Source organism: Chiroxiphia lanceolata, chromosome 24 (genome assembly GCF_009829145.1).
Source record: "Chiroxiphia lanceolata isolate bChiLan1 chromosome 24, bChiLan1.pri, whole genome shotgun sequence".
NCBI lineage: Eukaryota > Metazoa > Chordata > Aves > Passeriformes > Pipridae > Chiroxiphia > Chiroxiphia lanceolata.
The window spans coordinates 5,162,922-5,187,877 of NC_045660.1; the positions used below are offsets into that span (position 1 = coordinate 5,162,922).

A 24,956-nucleotide genomic window follows, 5' to 3' on the forward strand; every position below is an offset into this window, starting at 1 on the left:
GCAGCGCTCCCTGCCCTCAGCGGGAGCCGCCATCTTCCCACCCCCCCAACCTCCGCTCGCGCTCTTAAAGGGGCCGCGACCCCCGCGCTGAGGGGGCGGCGGGTTTGGGGTTTGTTCCCGGTTCGCGATCCCGGTTCTCGAGTGGAAAGAACCGTGACCGCGGTTCCCTCCGGTCACCACAGAGCGTGTAGGAGCGGGATTGGACCCGACCGGTGCGTGTGTGGGCCGAGGCGCGGCCCGCCCTCCCTCCGCATAGGGCTGCCCCTGACGCCTTCGAGTATCCTCGCCTTGTTATTAATTATCTATAATCATTAATTATCTATAACCAGTAATTATCTGTAGGCATTAATTTCTTCTTTTCCCCCCACACAATTCGGCGGTGAGCTTTACAGGCGTAATATTTGCTGGTTCTGGTCGGCTGCTGAGGGTAACGTGGGGTCTCACCATCCACAGCCAACAGGTTTAAAATCGCATAGCAAATATCGAATATCGAATCAATATCTGGGTTTATTTCCCCAGAGGAGCCCTGGCTTCTCAGTTTCAGGCTTCTCGTTGCAACACACCTAAAAATCAAAATTGGAAATGCTGTATCTTGCTTCTAAACTTTGGAATAAGAACCAGCTCCTGTTTAAAAGTAGCCTGGATGTTATGGGATATCTATAAATCTCTAATTTGCGTTGTTTGGGGAAGTGTTGGGCTCCTCTGTGGGTAAATCTTAAAATGCACCCCAAAAAAAAAAAAAAAAAAAGAAATAGTGACAGTGGTTATTATGTCTGGAAATCTGGGGAGGAAAATTAATTGTCCTGGAGTTAATCAGATTCTTCAGTTTGAGTCTGGTGGACCTGCTAAGGTCAACTCTGAGAAATTAGGCTTTTAAATGGGGGTTTGATGCAGTTGTTTGGGTTTTTTCAGGGTTTTTTTTAATTAAAAAGAACTGGAAGAAAAGGAACTCAGGAGAACCTCTGCATTTGTGTGATGGCCAGATTTGCCAAGAATTCGCTTCTGGGGCTGAAGGTTTAAATCTAATCCTTGTCCTAAGAGAAAACTAGACTTTTTTTCCCCTGTAAGTCATGTCTAGGGGTTTTTTGGAGGCAGTGGTGTTGCAGGTGGCTGTGTGATGCACAGTGGGCTGAGCTGTAAAATTCAGGAGCAGTCTCCTGAAATATGAAAGTTCAATTCACTGTGCAGCTGTATTTTATTATCTGTGGATAGATGGAATGCTCAGCACACACAGTAAGGAGGGAGAAACATGATTATGCCCAGGAAAGCCCAAAGTCCACAATTTCCATGAGGAATGTTATCCCTTGGCTTCCGTGGCCGAACACACTCGTGGGGCGAGTGCTGTGGGATTGAACTCCCACCTCCCACTTCCCATCTGGGACAGAAACAACTGAAATTCTGTGTGTTGAGGACTCATTTGGAATAGCTGAGCCTGTGGCTGAGTGTTCCCAAGGTGCTCTCAGGGCAGAGAGGCTGAACTGAGAGGAATTCTCCCTGTTCTCCACGGCGTCAGCAGGTTGAGTCACTCCAGGACGTGGCCATGTTTTCCACCCCCAGGAAGTGAGGGAGAGTTGGATCCCACGGCCATGGCAGCAGATGAGAGGGATTACAACCTGACAGAGGAGCAGAAGGCTGTCAAGGCCAAATACCCTCCACTCTGTAAGAAATACGAATGTGAGTATTTACAATAATACAAATTTTCTACGTATTTTGTGTGTTTTATTATATTTTATATAATTATATATTTATACATTTTGTAAGTTTTGTATTTTAGAATTTTATCACACATTTTATATCTTTTATATATCCGTTTCTATATTTTATCTATTAGATATATTTTACATATTTTTTAAAATAATTGTATATATTTAAAATAATGACTTCCTGATCCAGTGTGTGTGTGACACTGCAATCACGAGGGCACAGAAAATAGCAGGACACAGAGAGAAAGATCTCCAATTTCCTTTGTCACAGACAAATGCTTTCCTTGCTTTGGGTGCTAAAAAAATCATGGTAAAAATAAATTACTGAAGTGTCACCCTGAAAACTTTCCCTGGGTGTCATTGCCTCCAAAAATCCCTTGACATGACTTATAGGAGGTGGTTTTTTTAGGGAAAAATAAAAGCCTAGCTTTCTCTTAGGACAAAGATTAGATTGAAACCTTCAGCCCTAGAAGCTCGTGTGTGGCAGATCTGGCTGTCACACAAGTGCCAAGGTTGTCCTGTGTCCCTTTGCTGATTCTTTTAATAAAACAAACAAAAACCCCCCGAAGAACTGTATCAAACATTTATCTCAGACCTGATCTCAGTAGTTGCAAATGTTCCTTCATAAATCCAGCAGACACACACCCAAGAATTCCAAGCCATTTCTTAGCAAGGCAGGACATTTTTCTACCTCTCTCATACAGGAAGAGATGTTCAAGAGTGTGTTGGTTTTCTCTGTGGTGTTTTTACTCCTACCTGCTCTACTTAAAGATCATTATCTCTCCTTTCCCCACCCCTGGAATGGCTTCTAAGGGGATGTCAAGTGAGTAGGTGGCAGCCCAAGGGCCAACTTCAGGCAGGAGACCATTCCCTGTCTGTTTTCCATGTCTGTCTGGAGGGACTGTGCCTATTCCTCTGTTAGAATTTATATTTTTAGGAGGTGTTCAGATCTTTATTTGATAGCAGAGCAGAGATACTGTGACATACTACAGTTTCCATAACTGGGAGAGGTTTTATCCTTCTTTTTACATCCACTGGAATTTGTTTGCTTTAGAGACTGTTGTTGAGAATCCATTAACAGTGTGTGAACTCTCTGAGCAGCATCAGGACAATCTTTTAGCTGAAGTGATGGTAGTGTGGCATTTATTTTGCATCCCAAATTAGTTCTGTTTCTGCCAAAATTTTGGGGTAATTTTGCATTTCTCTCATTCCTCTGAGTGAATATAAATGTAAAACTCGATACATGGTAATCATGTATTGTAAACTTTATTAGTAAAGTTTGCTTTCTGTTTTATACTACATACTCTGTTTTAAATTCTTCTCTTTGCCTAATGGGTGTTTTTGGGTGTGGACAGGTGTATTTCCTCACTGAGCTGGAAATATTTGCAAATCTCATCCTCTGCATGAATAATTTTCAGTCCTGCAGACTTCAGCATAAACTCTTTAGTCCTGGTTAAAGTTTCCTTTTTATTGCAGTTAACTTGTAGAAGCCTGTTGGGTTACAACAGCTAAACCCTGCACACAGAGCTGGACACAGAGGGCACTCACACAATCACATTAAACAAGGGGGTTTTTTATGCTTGGCAAAAATAATCCAAAATTCCCCCTGTGCTAAGTTTTTCTAATATACTGCAGAGTTAGATTTGTCATGTCTGAGGATGAGTGCAAAAAGTTCTTGTTAGAGAATCAGATATCGATGTTATATTTTATATAACCCCTGGGTTTTAAATAATTGTGGTGGCATCATGGCTTCTCTTTTTCCTTCCCCTCAGATCTGGATCACACAGCAGATGTGCAGTAAGTGTTGGGCAGCTGGGATTTCTCACTGTGATAAACTCATTATTTCTTGCACTGCTGTAAGTCTGGAGTAACTGCCAAAGACTGGTTGCAGATGTAACACCTGGTGGAACTATGAAATGTCATTCACTGCCTGTGTTGGGGGTAAATTTTGCTTCTGCTTTTGGGAGAACACAGAGTCATGTTCAGTTCCTTTTCTGATATTCCTGTGGTGCTTCTGACCAAGCCTCTGGAGTGTTATTTGGAAATGTCTTTTGAAATCTCATTTTCACCTCTTTTAAACCAGATTTCTTCTGCCTAGCTTGCTTTTGCAGACATCAATTAGCCATATCAAGGAAGAATTTCCTTGGTGGCTGTAAAACACTTATTTTCCATATTCTAAGAAGCTCTTCTCACAAACCCTTCTCTTTCTGGAAAGCAAGTTTTGGTTTTTTTGTTTGTTCATTCAGCTCCTCTGCACGAATTCTCCCGTTCTCATCGTTCTGGTTGCTCACCTGCACGTTGCTTTGGGGTTATTTCTCCTTGTCCCAGTGCAGTGAGTTGTCCCATGTCCTTTTAGGCTCCATGCCTGGGGAGACACGTTGGAAGAGGCATTTGAGCAGTGTGTCATGGCCATGTTTGGCTACATGACAGACACAGAGACCGTGGAACCCGTGGATACAGTAGAGGTGGAGGCAGAAGGTGAGGCTGTGTTGACTTTTCATGGGGGGAGTTATGAAACCTGAGGGGAAAAAGGTACCAAAAATCTGAATCTTTACATGGGGCAGCACAGCAGTTCATTAAAATCTAATTAAACATCACTAATCTGAGTCTTCTAATAAGCTGAACATCTGATGGATATCCTCTTAAAAAATGTTTGGATGTTCTTGCTGAGGCAACAACTGACATCTCTGCTTCAACCACACAGGACACGACATGTTGTCTCTCCTCTTCCACCTCCTGGATGAGTGGCTGTATAAATTCAGTGCTAATGAGTTCTTTGTACCCAGGGTAAGTGTCCTGGTTTGATCCTTTTCCATCTGTAGGACGAGGTTGTTCCCTGATAATACCAGCTCTGGAAGAAGTGGTGTTTTAGGAAAAAAAAGGAACATGACAAATGCAAGTCCAGGCTGGACAGGGCTTGGAGCAACCTGGGATAGTGGAAGGTGTCCCTGCCCATGGCAGGGGGTGGGACTGGATGAGCTTTAAGGTCCCTTCCAACCCAAACCACTCCACAATTCTCTGACTCTATTTCAGCACAACATGTGGGGAATTGGAACTCCCAGGGCAGAAAAACTTGAGAAATCCTTAAGCTTTGTTACCACAAACACCAATTATTAGCTGCTGTTACACATTCTGCTGCCTTGGTGTTCCAAGTAACAGTGTGTGTCAGGTTCTCTGACATTACATTCCACCTAAACAGTGAAATATGAGCCTTACAAGTGGGGCTTGCTGACATTTTCTGCCTGAAGGTGGGAGATGTGACTGAAATATTTCTCCTCTCCCTTTTTCTGCAGGAGGTGAAAGTGCTTCACATCGACCGAATGCAATTCAAAATAAGATCAATTGGGTGAGTTAAACCATCATCTAAAAAGTGGAGGGTGGACTTCTTTTTTTTTTTTTGCTACTTTTGAGGCTTTAAATGAAAATCTCACTGCTCTATACTCATCAGTGAAACTAATTATCACATTTGGTAAACACTACCAAAGTTCCAGCCTCTCTTCTTTTTGCTTTTACAGGTGGGGAGAAGAGTTCTCTTTAGGCAAACACCCACAGGTATGCAGTGGTTCCTCTGTCCACCTTTTCCATTTAGGGGTGAGAGGTGTGGTGTCTTTTAAATCAGAGTCCTCCAGGGATCCAAGTACAAACATGACTGGGTGGAATCACATGCACTAAACTTCTGGATTTTTTTTTTTTTTTTTGTGAATGTGTTCCTGAAGCTGTTGACCCGAGCCTGACTTCTCCTCAGCACTAGCAAAACTCAACAGTTGGCTTTGGTTTTGTGATGCTGATAACACAGAAAACCAACCATTATTCAGAATGTGCACGTGGGTTTGGGTTTCACACTACTGGCACAGCCTTTGGCTTAGTCAGTTTTTGCTTCTTTCTTCTTTTTTCCCCCCTCAAGAACTGCCAGAAGCAAATCCTGATCTCCTGCCAGCTCTTTAGCTCTGTGTCAGTTTTAGCACAGCACAGCATGTGGGGATGGTCTGTCAGAGGCAAGAGGAGGAATTTGTGGCATTAAGAGGCAATAAAATAAGGGAAGAGCTCCTTTTTTTTTTTAATAGTATGGCATTTTTCTTATCAGTCAATTTTTTGGGGGAGAAGAACTATGAAACTGGATAGCATTTGAGGGAAGTGGTAAGAACTGTGTGTTAGGAACTGTGACAAAGGATATCACTTAGAAAATCCGTGGGTTTGTGTTTCTTTTCCAGGGCACAGAGGTCAAAGCCATCACTTACTCAGCAATGCAGATCTGTGAGGATGAAAAGCCAGAAGTCTTTGTCATCATTGATATTTAAAGCAAGAAGAGCGTGGCCAAGTGGATATTATGGGCTGGCAAAAGTCCCCTAAAACTGTAATCCCTGTGAAAGTAACCAAGGAATTGGGCAGTTAAAATCATAAATTGAAGGGAGTAACTGCAGGGAATGTCAGGCAGTGTTTTCATGTGAAGATGGTGAGACAGAGAATAAAAAGAACTAGTTGGGGTTTTGGGGGATGTTGAGAAGAAGAGATCTGTAGGAGTTGGAAATCTCCCAGGAATGCTGGTAGTCAGCTTTTAAGGCTGGTACATATGTATGAAATACAGAAATTAGTGAAGGTCTTAACTAAAATGCTGCCTTTTTGTAGGGTGGCAGGAGATAATGTTCATCTACGTGATGTCCTTTGCAGATTCCACTATTCTAATTCTGAGCTGACATCCCTCCTCCATTTTATACAAATCCCAAATAGCTGCAGTGGCTCAGATTTAATGTGGAAAAAATTCTGACTGTTGAAAAGACACCTAAAAAAAAAATAAAATTAAACCAATTAAAAAAACCAAACCACCACACCTTTAAAAGTACTTAAAACCAAAAATCGTGCCAGCAGGTGGTGCTGAATTGCTGTAAATAAACTTCCACCTGAAATCCTAAAGCATGTGACCGTGTACCTGGAATCCTCACATCACCTCTGATCCCCCTAAAAAGTTGGCAGCTTTGCCAGGAGCTGCACCAGGTTGGAAAGGGGTGCCCCAGGCTCTCTGCAGCTTCACTCCCAGCTGTGTCTTGTGAAAAGAATTCTCTTTATAAAAGCAGATGGTTTGGATCACCCTTTAGAAAAGACAATGAAGACAGTCCTTTAATGTGAAAGGATTATGGGCTTCACTGAATCAAAATTAATCAAGGATGATGGAAGGTGTGTTTTGTTTTAAATCACAGGTTGGCAAAGGGGTGTTACCTGCCATTGCTATTTAAATGTGGGGAGCACAGCCCTGACCTCTTATTGTGAATGCTTCACGTGCCTCATCTCTGGAGGTAATGTCTTCCCTTCCAAAGTCAGCTTAAATAGATCTGGGTTTTATTTCCATATTGTAAAGACTGAGGGATAAAAACCCCTCTTATTTTTTAAGCGTGCCGAAATAAAACTGGGACTGAAAGGATCCCTGGATTTATGTGTGATTTCTGAGCAGCCAGTCCAGACACTTGTACTTTGCTCCCTGCTGAGGTGAGTGGACTCTTTTCTGAGGGCATCAGTGGGGAGGTGGGTGAGGGGCTGAGGGCAGCCTTTCCTTTTGTCCAGCTCTCTAAAAGGCGAGGAAAAAAAATTAACAGAGTTAAATTTTAACTTTATAGACCAGTGCTGAGATGCCCCGTGTGTCTCTGGCTGCAGCAAACCAGTGAAGTGCTCTGCTTTTTCAAGTGCTGGCAGGAACTTGCTAGAAAAACATTTGGAATGAACTAAGTAAGTGTTACTCATCTGTTTCTTTTTCAGTATTTGTTAAGTGCTTGTGTAAAACAGGCCTCAAATCCGCCTCATTCCATTTGCAGGGGCAGGTTTTAGCTCACAGTGTTGTTCTCCCAGGGCTTTACAGGAGCCCCATGCCTTGGCTTCAGCCTCTCACCGAGCTGGGGACCCACTGAGACAATTAACTGGGTAATTAAAAAACATGCTCAGACTGCAAACCCTTCTGGGGGTACCAAAGGATGCTGTTCATGGAGGAAGGTTAGATGAGTTTAAGGGCAGAGTGGTGGAGTACTTGGAAAAAACCTGCATTGGTGGTTCCTAAAGGTACAAATCCCAAGGCAAGGAAAACTCATAAACTGAAAAAGGCTGGAGTTTGGGAGAGTTGGGGAATTGTTATGCAGGCTTGCCCCATTCTCCTAGTTTAATGGCAACTCTTGGAGAACCTGGATGTGAATCAATAGGCCTGTTCTCAGATTCCCTGCAGGGAATTTTCACTTGCTTGGCAGTAACCTCAGGCTACAGATGCTGCTACCAGGAAAGAAAACACGGCACCAGGCGAGACATGAGACCAAACAGGGGCTCTTTATCAACAGTACCCACTGGGAGTGCCATTCTCTGCTCCCAGGCAGAATGTTTGTACTGTACACTCCCCCTGAGATGCATTTTTTCTAATCATTTTAGCACTGAGCATTTTCAGTTTCTCTACCAAGTGCAGGTTCTCTGATCCAAATGACTGGGGGGAAAAAATGCCATTAATAAAAAAGCTGAGGAGGCTCCAGAATTACAAAGGTTGCTTTGCCTCTGAGGGATTTTATCCTTAGAAACAAATGGTTTTTTATGCTGTCAAGCATCCTAAATTTGTATGAGCAGGAAAACCTTTCTTGAAGTAGCTCCGTGATCTAAGCCACAACTGTCCCACTGAAATTAAACTTGGCATCTTTATTCCTAGAATAAGATAGAACAGGAGTTTAAGGAAATCTTGCACCAGTCCTGAAAAAAAAAAATAATTAAGGAAAAAACCTGACAAGTGTACTTCCAGTGATTGCACTTTTATTTCCTTGGAACCACGTTGGTGTATCTTTCTATAAAATTCACAGTACAAAAGAGGCAAAGTCATACTACCCAAGTGCACTACATATGCTCTGGTCACTACTCTACTCTGGCTGTGGGAATTCTTTAATCATGCTTTTCTCAAGTCTAAGAAGCAGTTAAGTTCACTCAAAAAAAAAAAAAAAAAAAAAAGAAACAAAAACCCAAAGCTCTGGTCAATAAGTTCTTCAGCAGGAAGAATTCCACTTGTTTCCTTTGCTCCTTTCTTAGGAAGTTTTTGAAGCGTATGTACAAGTTAATTACAATGCCAGCAAAAAGAAAAGGTGTTTCAATGTTTCTTAGCTGCTCACTTCAGTAAGACTTTCTCAAAGCAAGTTTGCAATCTTTGCTTTATAAAAAATCTGTATCATACAGAACCTTTGTAGAACTGTAGGTTTGGTTCCTGCTTTCACTGTGAGCAGGAGCTCTGAGCAAGTCCTTGATGAAATATAAAGCAATTCTTCTAAATAGTTTCCAGATAATAAGTGAGGAGATGAACTGTGATGATCCTTGTGGGTCCCTTCCAACTCAGGATATCTTATGATTCTCAGTACATCCTGGATGACATTTAGAAGCAGTTACACTGTTCCATGTCTGCAAGTACAAAACAACTTGGTTTTAGCCCAAATTTTGCTTCTCAAAATAGAATTTCAGCAACACTTCATTTCAATTCAAGTAGCAAACCAGCGTTTAGTCGGTAGGACACGAGCAATTTAACCTCGAATACAACGAGTAACAAGTACACAAATATCTACCTAAGATTTGGTTTCACCTTTTCCTCTACCTCATCCGGAACATCATCATTAGTGTGTCGGACAACCAGATTATACGGCTCCTCCTCCGCTGTCTCTTCATCTGATTTCTGCTCCTCCTCCTCCTCCAGAGCCCATTTGGGGCGTTTGTTCCCCGCGGAGGAGGAGACGGGGGAATGTCCTGCATCGAAATCCTCGGGGGTGCTGCTGTCGAAACTGGCTTCTGCCAAGCACTTGTGGCACAGTCTGTAGCGCCGCGTCCCTTGCTGGACCACGCAGCCCGTCAGCTCCGTCACGTGGCGCTTGCACTTCCTGCAGATCAGTTTGCCGGCCTGGTGGATCTGGAGAGGGATCCGAGAAAAAAAAAAAAAGGACATGTTTGTTTTTTTTTTTGTTAGAAGGTGGAAATGGAACCATGCCAAAAAAAAAAAAAAAACCAGCAAACCAACAAAAAACCAAACGAAAAACCAACGAAATTTTAAATACAGTCTGCCAAGTTAAATAATGGATAATTAAGGTCAACGCCGCATGAGAGGAGCCCCGAAGAAAAGATACAGGGACTCCCTGAAACAACATCTCAGCCTTGGCCATACTGATCACCATAACTGGTCTACTCTGGCCTCAAATCGAGAGGCCTGGAGACACACCATCCATAACACAACTGTCTCCTTTGAGAACACACGCAGGATCACTCTCAAGGAGAAAAGACAACGCAGAAAGAACCGTGTCTTGCAGAATACACCACCTAAGGAGTCTTTCTGCTGTGCCTTCTGCAATCAGACATGTCTATCTCGTATTGGCCCCATAAGCCACCAGCGTGCCTGTAACAAATGTGGATAGAGCCCTTCCCAAATCTTCCTTTGCGAAGCCCAGCCATGAAAATTGGAAAATGAAGGTCAACGATGTGCAGCTTCAAGGAAGCTTTTGGGGTCCCCGGCGCTGGAAACGCCCCGGGCGGCTCGTACCGGCGGACCCTCCGTGGGTTAATTTCCTGGGATACATCCCAGCGGGAGGGCCGTACCGTACCGTTTGGAAGTGGTTGCGGAGATGCTCCAGGCGGGTGAACCTCTTCCCGCAGGCCTCGCAGGGGTACGGCCGCTCCCCGGTGTGGCACCGCAGGTGCCGCTTCAGGTCCGCGCGGCGCTTGACGGTGTGAGTGCAGAACGGGCACTTGAACCGCATGCGGGGCAGGTCACCTGCCAAGGGGGGGCACAGGGGAGGGCTGTCAGCTCGGAAAGGGGCAGTTCCTGCTCCGTCAGCAAATAGGGAAAACCCCCAAATATTTTATATAAATATATTATGTGTTAACTCGGTTGGTTGGGACGCGGTGCTGACAGTGCCAAGGCTGTGGGTTCCATCCCCACCCCACACGGGCCACTGATGACCCTTCTGGGTCCCTTCCCACTCAGAATATTCTGTGACACTATATAATATAGAATAATATGTAATATATATTCTATATAATATAGAATAATATGTAAAATATATAATATATGAAATACAAGCTACAAATATGTAAAATAGAATATATAATACATGAAATGCAGTCTACAACTATGTAAAATATGGGCTTCGGGGGTATATACACGTGTATATACACGTGTATGCACATATATAAAATGTATTTCATCTATAAAATGCATTTCATCTAAAAAATGCATTCCATCTAAAAAATGCATTTCATCTAAAAATGCATTTCATCTATAACATTTATTTCATCTGTAAAATTTATTTCATCCGTAAAATTTATTTCAGCTATAAAATGTATTTAATCTCTAAAATGTATTTCACCTCTAAAATTTATTTCACCTCTAAAATTTATTTCACCTCTAAAATTTATTTCATCTCTAAAATGTATTTCATCTCTGAAATGTATTTCATCTCTGAAATGCATTTAATCTATAAAATATATGAAATGGATAAAATACGTGAAGTAGATAAAATACCTGAAATATATAAAATATATTTAATATGTAAAATATATCTATCCCCCCCCCCAAGCCTGTACTTCTCACTGAGCATGTTAAATGGCCATTTTAAAGTGTTTTCTTTCTTACTGGGGGTATTTTTTAGACATACAGATGATCATAAATATGTAGCTATAATATATATTTGTACTGTCTGAACCATTAGCTTTTCCATCACCTAATGGTTCATAGCTTTGACGTTTATAATCTCTGTTTAATATATGAGGGTGCCTAAAGTCTTCAGAATATGCCATTACAATATGAATAATATGTTCATTTCCAAAAGAATACACATGAGAACAGACCTGTCAGCTTTATCCCACCCTCTCAGGCAGATGCTGACAGTCCATCAGGAGCTTGGATGCTTTATATTTGTGGCCAAACAGCCACAAAGTTTGGGCTGGTTGGACCCCAAGGGAAATGCAACATCCCAGCAGTGCCAGAACCTCTCATGTGAAGGAATTGAGTTGGATTGAGGTTGAATTATTAGTGCCAGGTTTGGGGATCTACAAGAGAAATTCAGTCCTTCGTGTCCCCAAGTCAATTACAGCTCTTGAGGCTTCATTAAGTTCCACTTGGGCACGAATAATCAGGCATGTTTTGTTTTAACTTTACCAGAATACCTGGGTAACACCCTCCCATCCCACTTCCCATGCCCTGTTCTGGCTGCAAAGTCATTCCTGAGTAGATAAATTCACCTCTAAGTCTAGGCACTATTTTGGTTTCCATGCAGCTCTACAAACTCTCTCCAAAACATCACCTGAATCCTCCTAGACAAAGCCAAACTTTTCCAAACCGTTCCTCTTTTTTTTTCTTTACCTTCGTTCCAACTACTCATTACACCCAAAATTGTGGGCATCGAGGTGTACAGTTCTTCTGCCTTTAGCTCCATGAACTCAGGAGTTCTGGAAAGTTCTTGTTCTAGCTGAGTAACAGACCATCTCTTGGGTACCGCCTCCGAGCCGCGATGACACCCGTAATCATCTCGACCCACGTCGTTCTCCGCATCGAACTCGGCCTCCTCCCCGACCCTGGAGATGGGGCTGGAATCCGAGGCGCCGGCTCTGTCCGGTTTGCCCTGTCCCAATTCCCGGCTCTGGGACAGGCCCAGGTGCTTCCGGCGCTTCCTGCCCGAGCCCTGTTTTCTGCCTCTTTTCGACAGCTGGGTCTCTGCCCGCTGCAGAATCACCTGCGAGGACAGGTAGCTGCCGTAGCTGCTCCAGGAGTTTTCGTTCACGCCGGGCTTTTCATCCGGGATGGAGTAGGAACGCCGGGGGTTGCTCTTTGCTTTCCTCCTGGAGCGATAAAGGGCGGGACGGGCAGGCTCAGTGCTCGTGCTTTTGGCCGAGAGGCTGAGGTAATGATCCTTCTCCTTTTCATTAATATCCAGGGAGGACTTGATGAAGGTCTTACAGACATTGAGAATATCTGTCATCTGCAGGTAGCTGGCAGCTGACATCACCTCGATCACATTCTGACCGGTTAAAGACAATATCCCTGAATACACAAAGTCCAGGATAACCATGAACGTCTCTGGAGAGAAGACCTCGAATGTAGCTATTGTTGGCTGACTCGTCTCCTTCGAGCTCTGTGAAAGGAGCATTTTGAAGTAGCCGCTGCTGGCAAACAGCACATTGCGATGGGCTTTGAAGACCTTTCCCTCCACCAGGATGTTGCAGTCGCAGAACAAGTCCTGCTTCCGCTGTTCGTTCAGCTGCTCCAGGAGGTGAGACTGGTGAGAAGAAATCTCCATCCCAGGCAGGGAGCAAGAGGAGGGTTTGCTGTAAAGGAAAAAAAACATCATCGTGACAATCTGCGTCGGCGTTGCCGAACCCTTATCTAAAGAGACGAGCCCCAATTCGAAAAACGTTATCACGTTCCCAGCGTATCTCCCAAGCCCCTGCGGCTGCTACAGGAACATGAGAGAAGAAACTTAACAACTCCAGAAGAGGCGGAAAGACGCGCCAGCGGGGATTACTTAGTATCCCGAAAGAACGGAGATCGCATCCGCCAAGGCGTTAATGGTTCTCGGACCGAGCGAGAGCGCTCGGCCCTCCCGCCCTGGGCAGAGCCACGGTGGGCGCAGCCCCTGCCCGGCGCACCGGGGGCCACTCTCGGTGGCGGCGGCGGCCTCCGTCCCTCGGAGCCGGTCCCTCCATCCCCGGGATGCCCGACGGCGCCCGAGCGCTCCCATCCCCATCCCCGGCACGGACCGCCCCGGGGCCGGGCGCGCCGGCCGCAGCCTCCCTCGGCGGGTTTTGCCGCTCCCTCGGTGCCGCCGCGCGATGCCCGCGGTGTTCCCGGTCCCCTATTGCCCGGTGTTCCCGGTGGTGCTCCCGCTCCCGGGTGCCGCGTGCCCGGCGCTCCCGCACCCGCCGCCCGCCCCGCGCAGCCCTTTGTTGCCGCGCCCGGGGCTGCAAATGGCGCCCGGCGGGGGGAACGCGGCAGCCCCGGCGGGCACCGAGCGGCTCCGTCCGGAGCCGCTCGGTGCCCGCCGGGGATGCCGCGTTCCCCTTCCCCCCGACCCGCCGCCGCCGCTCCCGCCGCCCGCCCGCTCCTTCCCACGGGTGTGCGGGGGCAGAAGGGGCCGCTCGGCGCTCGGGTGTGCGGGCGCTGCCGCCGCGGGCCGAGCGGGCGGGTTCGTGCGGGGGGTCCCCCCGCGGCCCCGCCTCGGGGCTCGCCGTGCCTTGCAGGCGACGCCGCCGCTCCCTCCTCCTCCTCCTCCTCCTCCTCTCCCGCAGCCCCCGCCAGAGCCCGAGCAAAAGGGGAGAGGAGAAACAAAAGGTATTTGCTGACGTGGGCGTTGGACACGGACGCCCGAGGGCTGGGGACACACAATTAAAGGGGCAACGCACCCGTTGGAAGCCGCAGCCCCAACGCCCGCCCCGGCCGGATGCCCCGCAGGCCCTCCCGCACACCCGGGTTTGTGAAAGCCCGGCCCGGGATAGCTTTGTCTGTCTGTCTGTCTGTCTGTCTGTGTACCTTTGAAGGCGCCGCCTGAGTGGGAAGCGTCTGTAGCCCTGCGGTGTGGGATTTGTCACATCGACTCGGTATCGCGGCACTTTTGTAACGGAATTTTTTCGTGCTCGAAGCACCGCGGGCGGGGGGGGGGGGGCGGCACACGGATCGCCCCGCTTTCCGTCCCGCGTGGAAGGTTGGAATCAGGATGCCAAAACTCAGGATGCCAATCGGGATGCCTGTTAGAGGATGAGACTCTTTCAATCTTATTCCTCGAGATCACTGAATCATTTTGAGAGGGAACCTCTGCAGCCATGGGTACAGTTCCCTCCTCAGAGCGGGCTGGGAGAACATGGTAAAAACCAGTTCCTATTTGCACAGTCAAGTGTCAGAGAGAACTTCAGTAGTGTTTAATTTAGTCCAACAGCTAAGCCAAGGCAGGGGAAGCTCTTTCCAGCCACTCCTCCCAGTTTTTTCACAGAACCTCTTGTCCTGTGTTCCTGCTGTGTTTAAAATTCTCGAGGCACCCAATAAGCCACCTCTTTGCATTTCACGAGTTAAACAGGATGAAAGGTTACACCAGCTCCCAACATGGAAGGGTTTTAAGTTAAACAGTATAGAAAATATTTAACTAAATGCTACTATAAGGTTTTCTTAGCAGCTTATCGAGTTATACCCATCACTCAACAGACATAACATTGGTACAGGTTTGGACCTAATGGTCTGGAGGCAGGGACTGGAGGATTGTAAGATCCTTTTCTGCAAAACTTTGGGGCAGAATTAGAGAATTTTTTTCTTCTATTTCATTCTTACATGTGTTGCCTCCAACCAACAATAACTAAAATATAAGAAAGGTAGATACTGGTGTGGTAATGGGGTAACTCTGGCAGTGACCAGATGCTTCACGGAAGAAATGTATATTCCATCATTTTATATCCAACAGAGATTTTTTTCTTTTTCCCCCCTAAGTTATCACTGAAAATTTGAGAGGCACCCCAAAATCCTGGAGGATGGAGCATTCCTGGAAGGAAACCTGCAGCAGTCAGTGTCAGTCCTCTGTGAGAGCTCTGTGGGCTTAGAGGTATTTTTAAAGATTATTTTAATCTCAATTCTTTAGAACTGGAATAGAATATAAATCAAAAGGTTGGAAAGGGAGATTAATTCTGAGGCTGGGTTGGTTTTTTTTGGAGTCTGCCTTTTTTTTTTTTTTTCTAATTAACTGGGGGAGCAAGGGAATCCAACAGTTGAACCTTTAGGGTAAGGACAAGTGACATTTTTTTTGATAGTAAATACAGATGCTCAGGTAATTTAATGGAAAACAAAAAAAAAAGGGAGATGATGTGAAAGAACTGATCAAGCATCACACAAGTCATAGGTTTATCTAGCAGGGAGAATTCTGTAAGAAATACCTGGAAAAGGGGCAAAGAGAATTTTTTAATTCAGCATTTCAGCCTTTGAAAGGATGGCAAGATATTGCCAGAAAACAGGGACAGTTAGAGGTGAGACACTAATCAGAGGATGATGATGACTTTTGTCTTCACTCTTGACTCTGGTTTGTGAACACAACAATAAACACAAGCCAAGCAAAAAGAATCACAAGTTTGGGTTAGAAAAGACCTTTAAGATCAAGTCCAGCACTAAACCTTGTGCCTTAGAGACATGAAGATGAAAGAAATGCAAGGAAAAAAATTAAAGTCAGTGGGAACATCCCTATATGGTCTTTACTTTCCTCCTTGAAAAGAAGGAAAATGTCATTCTGCTGCTGAGTGGGACATGATCCTCACAGGGATATGAAGAAGACAATCAGGCAATGGCAGGAGGCAAAAATAAAACAAATACTTTCATTTCGAGAAAAACAAGGAAAACGTGTGACTGGTTATGAAGGACGTAGAAAACAGAAGGCACTTAACATTTATCTCGTCTTGCAATACAAAAATAAGGAAACAACAACCAAAATTAAGGCAACAAATGCAAAAATGGTAACTTTTAAAAAATATAAAACGTAATTGACCTGTGGGAATCGCAGTCTTGAGCTAAAACTCCAAGCTTAATAAGATACTTTAAAAATGACTACAGATACCTAGTTATGCTACTGAGAATAACATCCACATATAAAACCAGTAAAAGCCCTTGTTTGCCCGGCAAATCAACGATTTATCTGCCTGTGTGTAAAAATTAATTTGTCTTCCTGTGGATAGACTGTTCCACTTGCCCATTTAGGGCCACTCCAGGTCTTGTTCTGAAGCATCTGGTCCTCAGCATTCTTAGATTTATGGTATCTAATTAAATTGAGTATTGATCCAAAAATCCCTCTGCTTCTAAAAACACCCCCCAACTATCAAGAAACGCTTAATAGTCTGACCTTTACAGTTGGCAGTTAAGATTTCAGGCCTAGAGAGACACTTTATTTTCCCCTCCCCTTAATCCATCCCAAACACACACAGAATAAGCCCAGTCACTTTGTATCCTGGGGACAGCAGGCACTGATACCTGGAATTTATTGTCTTACTGTTGGAAACATCTTGGAATGTGATCCAAGTCGCTCCGTATTCTTTGATATATTTTCTTGTTCTCTGATTTAGTTCAGGTTGCTCGGGAATATTTCTGAGCTGTTTAATAACAGGCATTTCAGGAGTAAAAAAAAAAAAAAAAAAAGCTCCAAGAAAATTAAATGTCTGTTTTCACACCGAGTCCATTTCTGGGCTGCTGACCAAGCACCAAATAAAATCGAGGCCAGTCTAAGTCTTGTTTGTAAAGATGTTTTCATGGTGGTCATCAGAAAGTTTTGTAAGTTCTCCCCTCCAAGTCCTAAGCCAGTGATGGTGATTTTTGTAGGACTGATAAAAAAACCATTTCTTGTTTCCTTGGGACATCCAAGCAGGGTGATTCCCATCAGCCTGGAATGTCTGAGGGGAGGGTGCTTAGTGCTTACACTGAGCACCAAGGAAGCACTTGAGTTATCATTTAAGAGACCCTGGGCTGGTCACCTGCAGCCTGGAATGATGGTACTAAAAACAAAAATCTCTGGTCATGATGATACTAATAAGGTTATACAGTTTTTACACGAATAAAAATAAAATAGTGATTTTTCAGCTGTCCCTGGGAAAGATTATATAGTGTATATATATATATACATATGGGATTGTTCTGTAATAAACCCCGGGGTTCAGCCAAACATGCTTACAAAGCTGTAAAAAAAGAAACAAATTGGAGTTTTCTAAGTCTTACAGCCATTGAGTCCCATGATCCCGGGATGAAGAACTGGAATAACACTCAGGTCTGTCCAAAAAATGCAGAGTAGCAGCACCCTGGGAGCATCTTCTGCTCCTCTCCCGTTTACAGTGCTGGGTAAGATAAACTCACTAAGCAACACAACAAAGTGGGTTATTTTGTTAGAGAAGTCAAATTTCTTCATCGTTCCCGACCTCTTGTAGCCTGATTGTAGGTGAAATTACACAAATACGATGCCTAGAACTTCCAGTACATCTTGTTCTCATGTTGTACAGGCTGGAGAAGGCTCACAGGATGGAATATCCTGAGTTGGAAAGGACCCACAAGGATCAGCCAAGTCCAGCTCCTGGCCCTGCACAGGACAACCCCAACAACCCCACCCTGTCTGGCACTTTTGAGAGGTTTTTAACAAAAGAGAGTATTTTATTAGTGTTTATTAAAACAGCCCAGTCCGAGAGCCCAATTTTGAGAACGAAACATCTACTGGCATCAATTAACGATCCATATTTATAGTTAATTTGTCTCTGGTGTGTTGACTAGGACTAGCATTCATGTGCTTATTTTCTTGTAAAGAAACAGGTCTTGCTAAAGATTTGCCTTATTCTAATAAATTTTACAGGAGTCCTTTTCCAGACAAAAGTGCCAAAACATTTTACATGCTCTTTCTTAATTAGCTGCCTTTTTCCTTATGAAGAATAACATGGAATTTCATGGAAGATTCTCTTCCCTTCTGAATACTGAAGGGAGGTTGTCTGGTTTGGGGGGGGTCTTTACACTTTGTTTATCACCCCATGACATAAACCCCACATCCCTACAAGTGTAAAAAGTGGGCAATTCGCAACACTCTGCGACTGTTTTTAAATATTTAGACCTCACTCCCTTGAAAAAAAGGCTTTGAGACGTGCCCCACTGTCTGCTATAAACAGTTATCCATGGAATACTGCAGTTTCCTCGTTCATCCACTATTTAAGGATGGGTTCTTTCTCACGAAGCAAAGTATTGAGGGTTCTGAGAACAAACCAGACCGGACTCAGCGGCGCGTCCATAAATACATGCAAGTCTGGACCTGCTCAACCACGTGTCTCTGTAGGATTAACAACAGCTGGTGGAGGGTGTGTGTGGTCAGTACATTCTCCCTCTTCCACGGGATTCCCGGTTCTCCTCTTGCAGCTACCTAATGTTTGGTTTCACATCCTTCTCGTCCGCCTCGTCCTCGCTGTCGTCGACTTGCTGGATGACCAGGTCGGTCGACCCGTCCTCCACTATCTCCACGTCAGACCTGTTGTCTTCGCCGTAGTGCCACCTGGAATCCTTGTCCCCGTCCTGTGGGAATTCCAGGGGTGCCTCGGCCTCCAAGTCAATGCGGATACTGTCTATGCCGGCCTCGGCCAGGCACTCGTTGCACAGTCTGTACCGGCGCGTCCCCTCCTGCACCACCTGCCCCGTCAGCTCCGTCACGTGCCGCTTGCACTTCCTGCAGATGGGCTTGCAGGCCTGGTGGATCTGGGAAAAGCGACACGGATGGTTTGGATGCAACATCCACAAAGGTGACAAAAAAAAGCAGGGTCGGAGTAGCGTCAAAATAGCGGCGTTAACTCGCTTTGAGGGACATTAAACATTAAACTGCCCCATCCCCGGCACTGTAGCTGCCCACTGAAGCTCCTTTACAGCACCTCTGCAAACCACCAATTAACCAAGAGATTCCTCCCCCACTTTCCTACAAATTAGGCTTCAAATTGCCTGCAGCAAAACCAAATTAATTTTCTATTACCTCTTTCTTTTACGGGAGTCGATTCTATCAACCAAACACGCTCGCACTGTGTTTAATTAGGCAGGGTTTGCACATTAAACAAAAATCAGGCAGTTCCTAAAAGTACGTACTGTTCGAAAATGGCTGCTGAGGTGATCCAGCCTGCTAAACCTCTTCCCACAGGCCTCACAGGGGTACGGGCGCTCTCCTGTGTGACAGCGAAGGTGACGCTTCAGGTCGGCTTTTCTTTTCACCACGTGGCTGCAGAACGGGCACTTGAACCTCATCCTGGCCAGGTCGTCTGTCAGAAGAGAAATTAAACCCCAAAAATGAAGTCATAACGTGTCACGTCACGCGTTAGGAAAAGGAATTTTACGAGCAGGATAGCACATGGCTTTTACTTAAAAAAAAAAAAAAATATTATCGTAGGTCCTTCGGAGCACAAAGATCCTGTGTTTTCCTGTAAATTACACAGAAGTGCAACAAAGGGGGAGTGGACCATTAGCTGTGTTATCACAGCCCAGGCAAGGCCAGGCTGGATGGGGCTCTGAGCAACCTGGACTCATGGAAGGTGTCCCTGCCCATGGCAGGGGTGGTGGAAGGAGATGGTCTTTAAGGTCCCTTCCCACCCAAATCATTCTGGGATTCTACGAAAATGAGGTTAAAAATATCCCAAAAGATCACAAGCTAGATTTACTTCGAAAGGCTGGTTTAACACCCCAGGTACCCCGCTCACCTTCGGCCCAGTTTCCCATGACTCCGAGGATGGAGGGCATGTTCCCGTACTGCTCGTCAGCCTTGGAGGACTTGGATTTGCCGGAGGGACGGGGCGACTCGTGCTCCTGCTGCGACACAGCCAAGCCCCTCGGCATCCCCTCGGAGCCCTGGCTGTACTGGTAGCCCACGTGAGGAGTTTCAACCTCCGTGTCGATGTGAACCTGCTCCTCGGGCGGCGCGGGGTGGCCGGCGGGCTCGGCAGCCCTGTCCTCCAGCTTGCTGGATTTATAGTGGGGGATGTCCGAAGGCTGCTGCAGTCCCAGGTGCCGGGATTTCTTGGCGGAATCCTGCCGCTGCTCGTGTTTGGACAGCTGCTGCTGGGCGTTCCTCTGAGAAGCCGGGTAGTAGCTGAAGTTGCTCCAAGTGTTTCCGCCCATCATACAAGTCCCTGGGTCTGGGCTGGAGTGGGAATGGGGGGGGCTGCTCTCTGCCCTCCAGCCCCCGCTGTACACGCAGGATCGGTCCACGCCGTTGGAACTCACATCTTTGTCCGAGAGGCTGAAGTAACGATCCTTCTCCTTCTCACTGATGTCCAGCGAGGACTTGATGAAGGTTTTACACACGCTGATAACGTCGGTCATCTGCAGGTAGCTGGCGGCCGACATCACCTCGATGACATTCTGACCAGTGAGAGACAGTTTGCCCGAATACACGAAATCTAGGATGACCGTGAAGGTGTCAGGAGAAAAGGCCTGGAAGGTGGCCGTCGTGGACTGACTCGTCTCCTTCGAGCTCTGTGAAAGGAGCATTTTGAAGTAGCCGCTGCTGGCAAACAGCACATTGCGATGGGCTTTGAAGACCTTTCCCTCCACCAGGATGTTGCAGTCGCAGAACAAGTCCTGCCTGCGCTGCTCATTCAGTTGCTGCAAGAGGTGAAACTGGTGAGAAGAAATCTCCATCCCAGAAAAGAGGAAACGAAACGTCGCTCTAAAAAAACGAAGAAAATAATTACACTCTTGACTTCGGCGCCCTGCGACTCAGCCAAAGACTCCAGACACGATTTTATGGACATCTTTTGAAAAATATAATCTCATTTACCGAAACCTATAATTATATTTAAATCACGATACGCACAACCAGAGACTCATTTTCCAAGAGAACTCGACAAAGCCAAGAATGCGTTATTTGGCAGAGGAGGGTGTGCTACAGCTGGGAGCATCTCCATCCCTGGATGTGGGGTTGGATAGGGGGCTGGATGCGGGGTTGGATGCGGGGCTGGATGTGGGAGTGGATGCGGGGTTGGATGTGGGGCTGGATGTGGGGTTGGACGTGGGGTGGGATGCGGGGTTGGATGTGGGGTGGGATGCAGGGCTGGATGTGGGGCTGGATATGGGGTTGGATGTGGGGCTGGATGTGAGGTTGGCATGGAGTTGGATGCGGGGTTGGATGTAGGGTGGGATGCGAGGTTGGATGTGGTGTGGGATGCAGGGCTGGATGAGGGGTGGGATGCGGGGTGGGATGCGAGGTGGGATGCAGGGCTGCATGTGGGGCTGGATGTAGGGTTGGATGCAGGGCTGGATGAGGGGTGGGATGCGGAGTGGGATGCAGGGCTGGCTATGGGGCTGGATGCGGGGTTGGACGTGGGGTTGGATGTGGGGTGGGATGCAGGGCTGGATGTGGGGTTGGATGTGGGGCTGGATGCGGGGTGGGATACGGGGTGGGATGCAGGGCTGGCTGTGGGGCTGGATGCAGGGCTGGATGCGGGGCTGGCTATGGGGCTGGATGCGGGGTTGGACGTGGGGTTGGCTGTGGGGCTGTATGCAGGGCTGTATGCAGGGCTGGCTGTGGGGCTGGCTGTGGGGTTGGGTGCAGGGCTGGATGAGGGGTGGGATGCGGGGCGGGATGCAGGGCTGGCTGTGGGGCTGGATGCGGGGTTGGACATGGGGTTGGCTGTGGGGCTGTATGCAGGGCTGTACGCAGGGCTGGATCCATGCCGCCCGCGGGGGCTGCGCAGCCTTCAGGCAGCTCCGACGAGACGAGCAGCCAAGAGCAGCCGCGACTGCGGCCGCGGCCGTGCCCGTCTCTCCCTCCTCGCCCCACTCCTCTCTCTCTCTCTCTCTCTCAGGCACCGGCATCCACCCGAATCAGCCGCTCGGTGCCCGGGACGCCCGACAGCGCCGGACCCACCGCCCGATCCCGCAGCCCTTTGTTGCCGCGCCCGGGGCTGCAAATGGCGCCCGGCGGGGGGACGCGGCAGCTCCGGCGGGCACCGAGCGGCTCCGTCCGGAGCCGCTCGGTGCCCGCCGGAGCTCCCGCGTCCCCCCCAAGACCCTCCGCCGCCGCTCCCCGGAGTCCCCCATCCCCGCCCCAAAGCCCCCGCCGCCCTTCCCGGCCTACCGGGTGTGCGGGAACCGGCGCTCGGGTGTGCGGGCGCTGCCGCCGCCGCCGCGGGCCGAGCGGGCGGGTTCGTGAGGGGAGTCCCCCCGCGGCCCCGCCTGAGGGCTCGCCGGTGCCTTGCAGGCGACACCGCCGCTCCCTCCTCCTCCTCCTCCTCCTCCTCCTCCTCCTCTCCCGCAGCCCCCGCCAGAGCCCGAGCAAAAGGGGAGAGAAGAAACAAAAGGTATTTGCTGACGTGGGCGTTGGACACGGACGCCCGAGGGCTGGGGACACACAATTAAAGGGGCAACGCACCCATTGAAGCCGCAGCCCCGGAGCCCGGCCCCGGCCCCGGCGCCCCGCGGGATGCCCCGCAAGGGGATGGGATGCCCTACATGCCGCCTTTTCGCACCTTTATCTATAGCCTGGGTGACCCAAATCCTTCCCCTTTCTCTCGCAGCTCCCTCCGAAGGACATGTGACATCTTCTCTTTTCTCTGTTGGGATCTGTTATCTCGCGTCTGAAAGGCGAAACCTGAACCTCTCACTTTCTCCCCTTCCAAGTTTGGTATCTTTTTTTTTCCTTCCTCTTCTTACCACCAGGGCCTTTTTCCGTGCTTTTCGCGCCCCGGTTATATCCCATAAATATTTATTTTCCCATGGAAGCCATTCTGCCTTAAACCGTGTCCTTTGTGTCCTTTTTGCCCTTCCCTTCCGTGAACTGCAGGCATTCCATCCAACCTGGCCTTGGACACTCCCAGGGATGGGGAAGCCACAGCTTCTCTGGGCAACCTGTGCCAGGGCCTCCCCACCCTCACAGGTCTCTCTCTTTCAGAGAACAATTTACAAATGACTCTAAAAAAACCCAACATTCTTCTTGCTGGTACAACCTCCTCCCTGGATCATCAAAGAGGGTTCTTCGCTCACCCTCTGATGGCCCTGGGCTGCCCTGCCCTGCTTTCCTGCTTTTCTTCCCCCACAAAAAGTCCTTTTCAGCAAGGATGGAGACAAGCCTGTGGCCCTCATTCCCCCTAAGTGCTGCAGCACCTCACATCTTCCGTGGAAAAAGATGGAAAACCTGTGTGCTTGCCACGAGATTTATATTTCCTCTTTGAATGAAAACAGTGAAAAGCAAGAGAGGATTGTTACAGTTTTCACTGATATTCTAAATCAAGAGGGAAACACAGTTTTGTTTGTGGATTTTCCAGTATAATTCAAAATTATCTGGAAAGAATATTTGGGAGTCTGTTGCCCCCATCCCCACGTGCTGTTCCTCCTAGCTCAGGTCAGTGGCTGATGCCCAGCATGAAAAATGAAAAGCTTTAGAGAGTTTAAAAAGTTCAGTTAGTATAAAACTACAAAGACTTCAGAAAGCCAAGTCAGTGTTAATAATACAAAAGATTTTCTAAAAAACCCACTTGGCCGGGGTTCGAGTGGACAGGATCCTTTTAGTCCTTTCCTACCAAGAACCTGATTCTTCTTGCAAACTGTCTGTCCCCAGAAATGCATATACCCATTTTTTAATTGGGTTAATTAAAGGGAGATAGTTGTTTTGTAATTTTAATTCAAGAAACTGAAACGTGAGCCTTAATCTAGACACTCCCAGGTTTACTCAGTCAACATCTGAATGGTAAAAAAATCAAAGCAACCCTCTCAGAGAGTTTTATTTTCTAGACAATCAAAAAAACTCCAGAATGCTCCAAGATCCACAAATATAGTTCAGTCACTTCTACAAATAAGGTTCAGTTTATAAGAATCTGTCATTGTAACTGGACTAAAGGACTTCAGTTATGAAACTGTCTTACAAAACATCAGGAAATCAAATGACCACGTTTGGAAGATTTACAAGGGCTTGCACCAAGAGGTTAAATGAGCTACAAATACCAGTGCAGCATGTATTCCTCCAGTGAAATACAGTGCAATTATGTGCAAAAATACATTAAAATGTACATTCCTAAACAAAGTCAAGTACATCAAGCTAAGACTTGAAGATATGTTCGTTCTGCACGGCCTTTAAAAACCTTTGAGAAAGAGATTGCATTAGAAATAACTTTCCTAAAAATGTTATTTCTGATTCTTCATCAAGCACCATTTCAAAACAGCCACATCATTTTCTCAAAGCTTGTAGAGGCTGGATCTACAACGGAAGATTTCAGGGAAAAAACACCCAAAAAACTAAGTGGAAAGCACGAGAAAAACAGATTTACATGAACACACCCCCCCCCAGGTCACAAGAATGTGGGTAAACTACATCCTTTTCTACTACAAAGGCTGAAGGACTCCATAGGAAACAAAGCAGCACAACATGACAATTCCAACAGGAAACACGAGTTTGGTGGTGACTTTCCACGTGGAATGTGCACGGCCAACCCCCCCCTCCCCTCACCCCTCACAGCTCCATTCTCTAGGCACAAGACACACAAGAACAATCTCTAAGACCAAAGAACAGCAGGTTGAAGGGAAGGGTCTCTGCAGACACACCCGCGGCTCTCTCGCGACACTCAGACCTCCCAAGAGGTTGGTTTGCCCTGCTCTGAGTGTCCCCACGGGCTCAGCCAGGAGCTGCATCTTCCCACAGCTGTGGAGCGCTGGCCAGAGCCAGGCTGGGCTGATATTCCATGCCTAGTGGCTTCTGCCAATATTTACAATGAGGTGGCACCTCCACGACCAGCAGTGGGGATGTCTGGTCACTG

General features: G+C 47.1%; 3 protein-coding genes across 12 annotated transcripts; 1 reads left to right on the forward strand and 2 right to left on the reverse strand.

The window, feature by feature from the left end:
• The first annotated feature begins 2 nt into the window (after positions 1 to 2).
• ZBTB8OS (zinc finger and BTB domain containing 8 opposite strand) lies at positions 3 to 7,082 on the forward strand. 2 transcript variants are annotated; one of them, XM_032710184.1, is made up of 9 exons: positions 3 to 212; positions 1,508 to 1,674; positions 3,476 to 3,500; positions 4,060 to 4,181; positions 4,408 to 4,490; positions 4,997 to 5,049; positions 5,219 to 5,255; positions 5,915 to 6,011; positions 6,899 to 7,082. In XM_032710184.1, exons 2-8 carry the CDS (start codon positions 1,587 to 1,589, stop codon positions 5,999 to 6,001), a joined length of 495 nt encoding a protein of 164 aa, XP_032566075.1. In that variant the 5' UTR covers positions 3 to 212; positions 1,508 to 1,586; the 3' UTR covers positions 6,002 to 6,011; positions 6,899 to 7,082. The 2 variants fall into 2 exon arrangements, with proteins under 2 accessions (XP_032566075.1, XP_032566074.1); XM_032710183.1 differs by lacking the exon at positions 6,899 to 7,082 and having other exon boundaries at positions 5,915 to 6,749.
• Positions 7,083 to 8,457: 1,375 nt separating this feature from the next.
• Positions 8,458 to 14,314, reverse strand: LOC116798072 (zinc finger and BTB domain-containing protein 8A-like). Of its 9 annotated transcripts, none has more exons than XM_032710175.1 (5): positions 14,215 to 14,314; positions 12,052 to 13,013; positions 10,292 to 10,461; positions 9,286 to 9,606; positions 8,458 to 9,107 (listed from the first exon to the last, which is right to left on the reverse strand). In XM_032710175.1, the coding sequence occupies exons 2-5, from the start codon at positions 12,983 to 12,985 to the stop codon at positions 9,042 to 9,044; spliced, it is 1,491 nt and encodes a 496-aa protein (XP_032566066.1). In that variant the 5' UTR covers positions 12,986 to 13,013; positions 14,215 to 14,314; the 3' UTR covers positions 8,458 to 9,041. The 9 variants fall into 9 exon arrangements, with proteins under 9 accessions (XP_032566066.1, XP_032566068.1, XP_032566063.1 ...); XM_032710177.1 differs by lacking the exon at positions 14,215 to 14,314 and adding an exon at positions 13,919 to 13,982 and having other exon boundaries at positions 9,269 to 9,606; XM_032710172.1 differs by lacking the exon at positions 14,215 to 14,314 and adding an exon at positions 13,919 to 13,974.
• A 1,769-nt stretch (positions 14,315 to 16,083) lies between these two features.
• ZBTB8A (zinc finger and BTB domain containing 8A) lies at positions 16,084 to 22,349 on the reverse strand. Its single transcript, XM_032710178.1, has 4 exons — positions 22,286 to 22,349; positions 19,908 to 20,875; positions 19,303 to 19,472; positions 16,084 to 18,924 (listed from the first exon to the last, which is right to left on the reverse strand). Exons 2-4 carry the CDS (start codon positions 20,845 to 20,847, stop codon positions 18,592 to 18,594), a joined length of 1,443 nt encoding a protein of 480 aa, XP_032566069.1. The 5' UTR covers positions 20,848 to 20,875; positions 22,286 to 22,349; the 3' UTR covers positions 16,084 to 18,591.
• Positions 22,350 to 24,956: the final 2,607 nt, after the last annotated feature.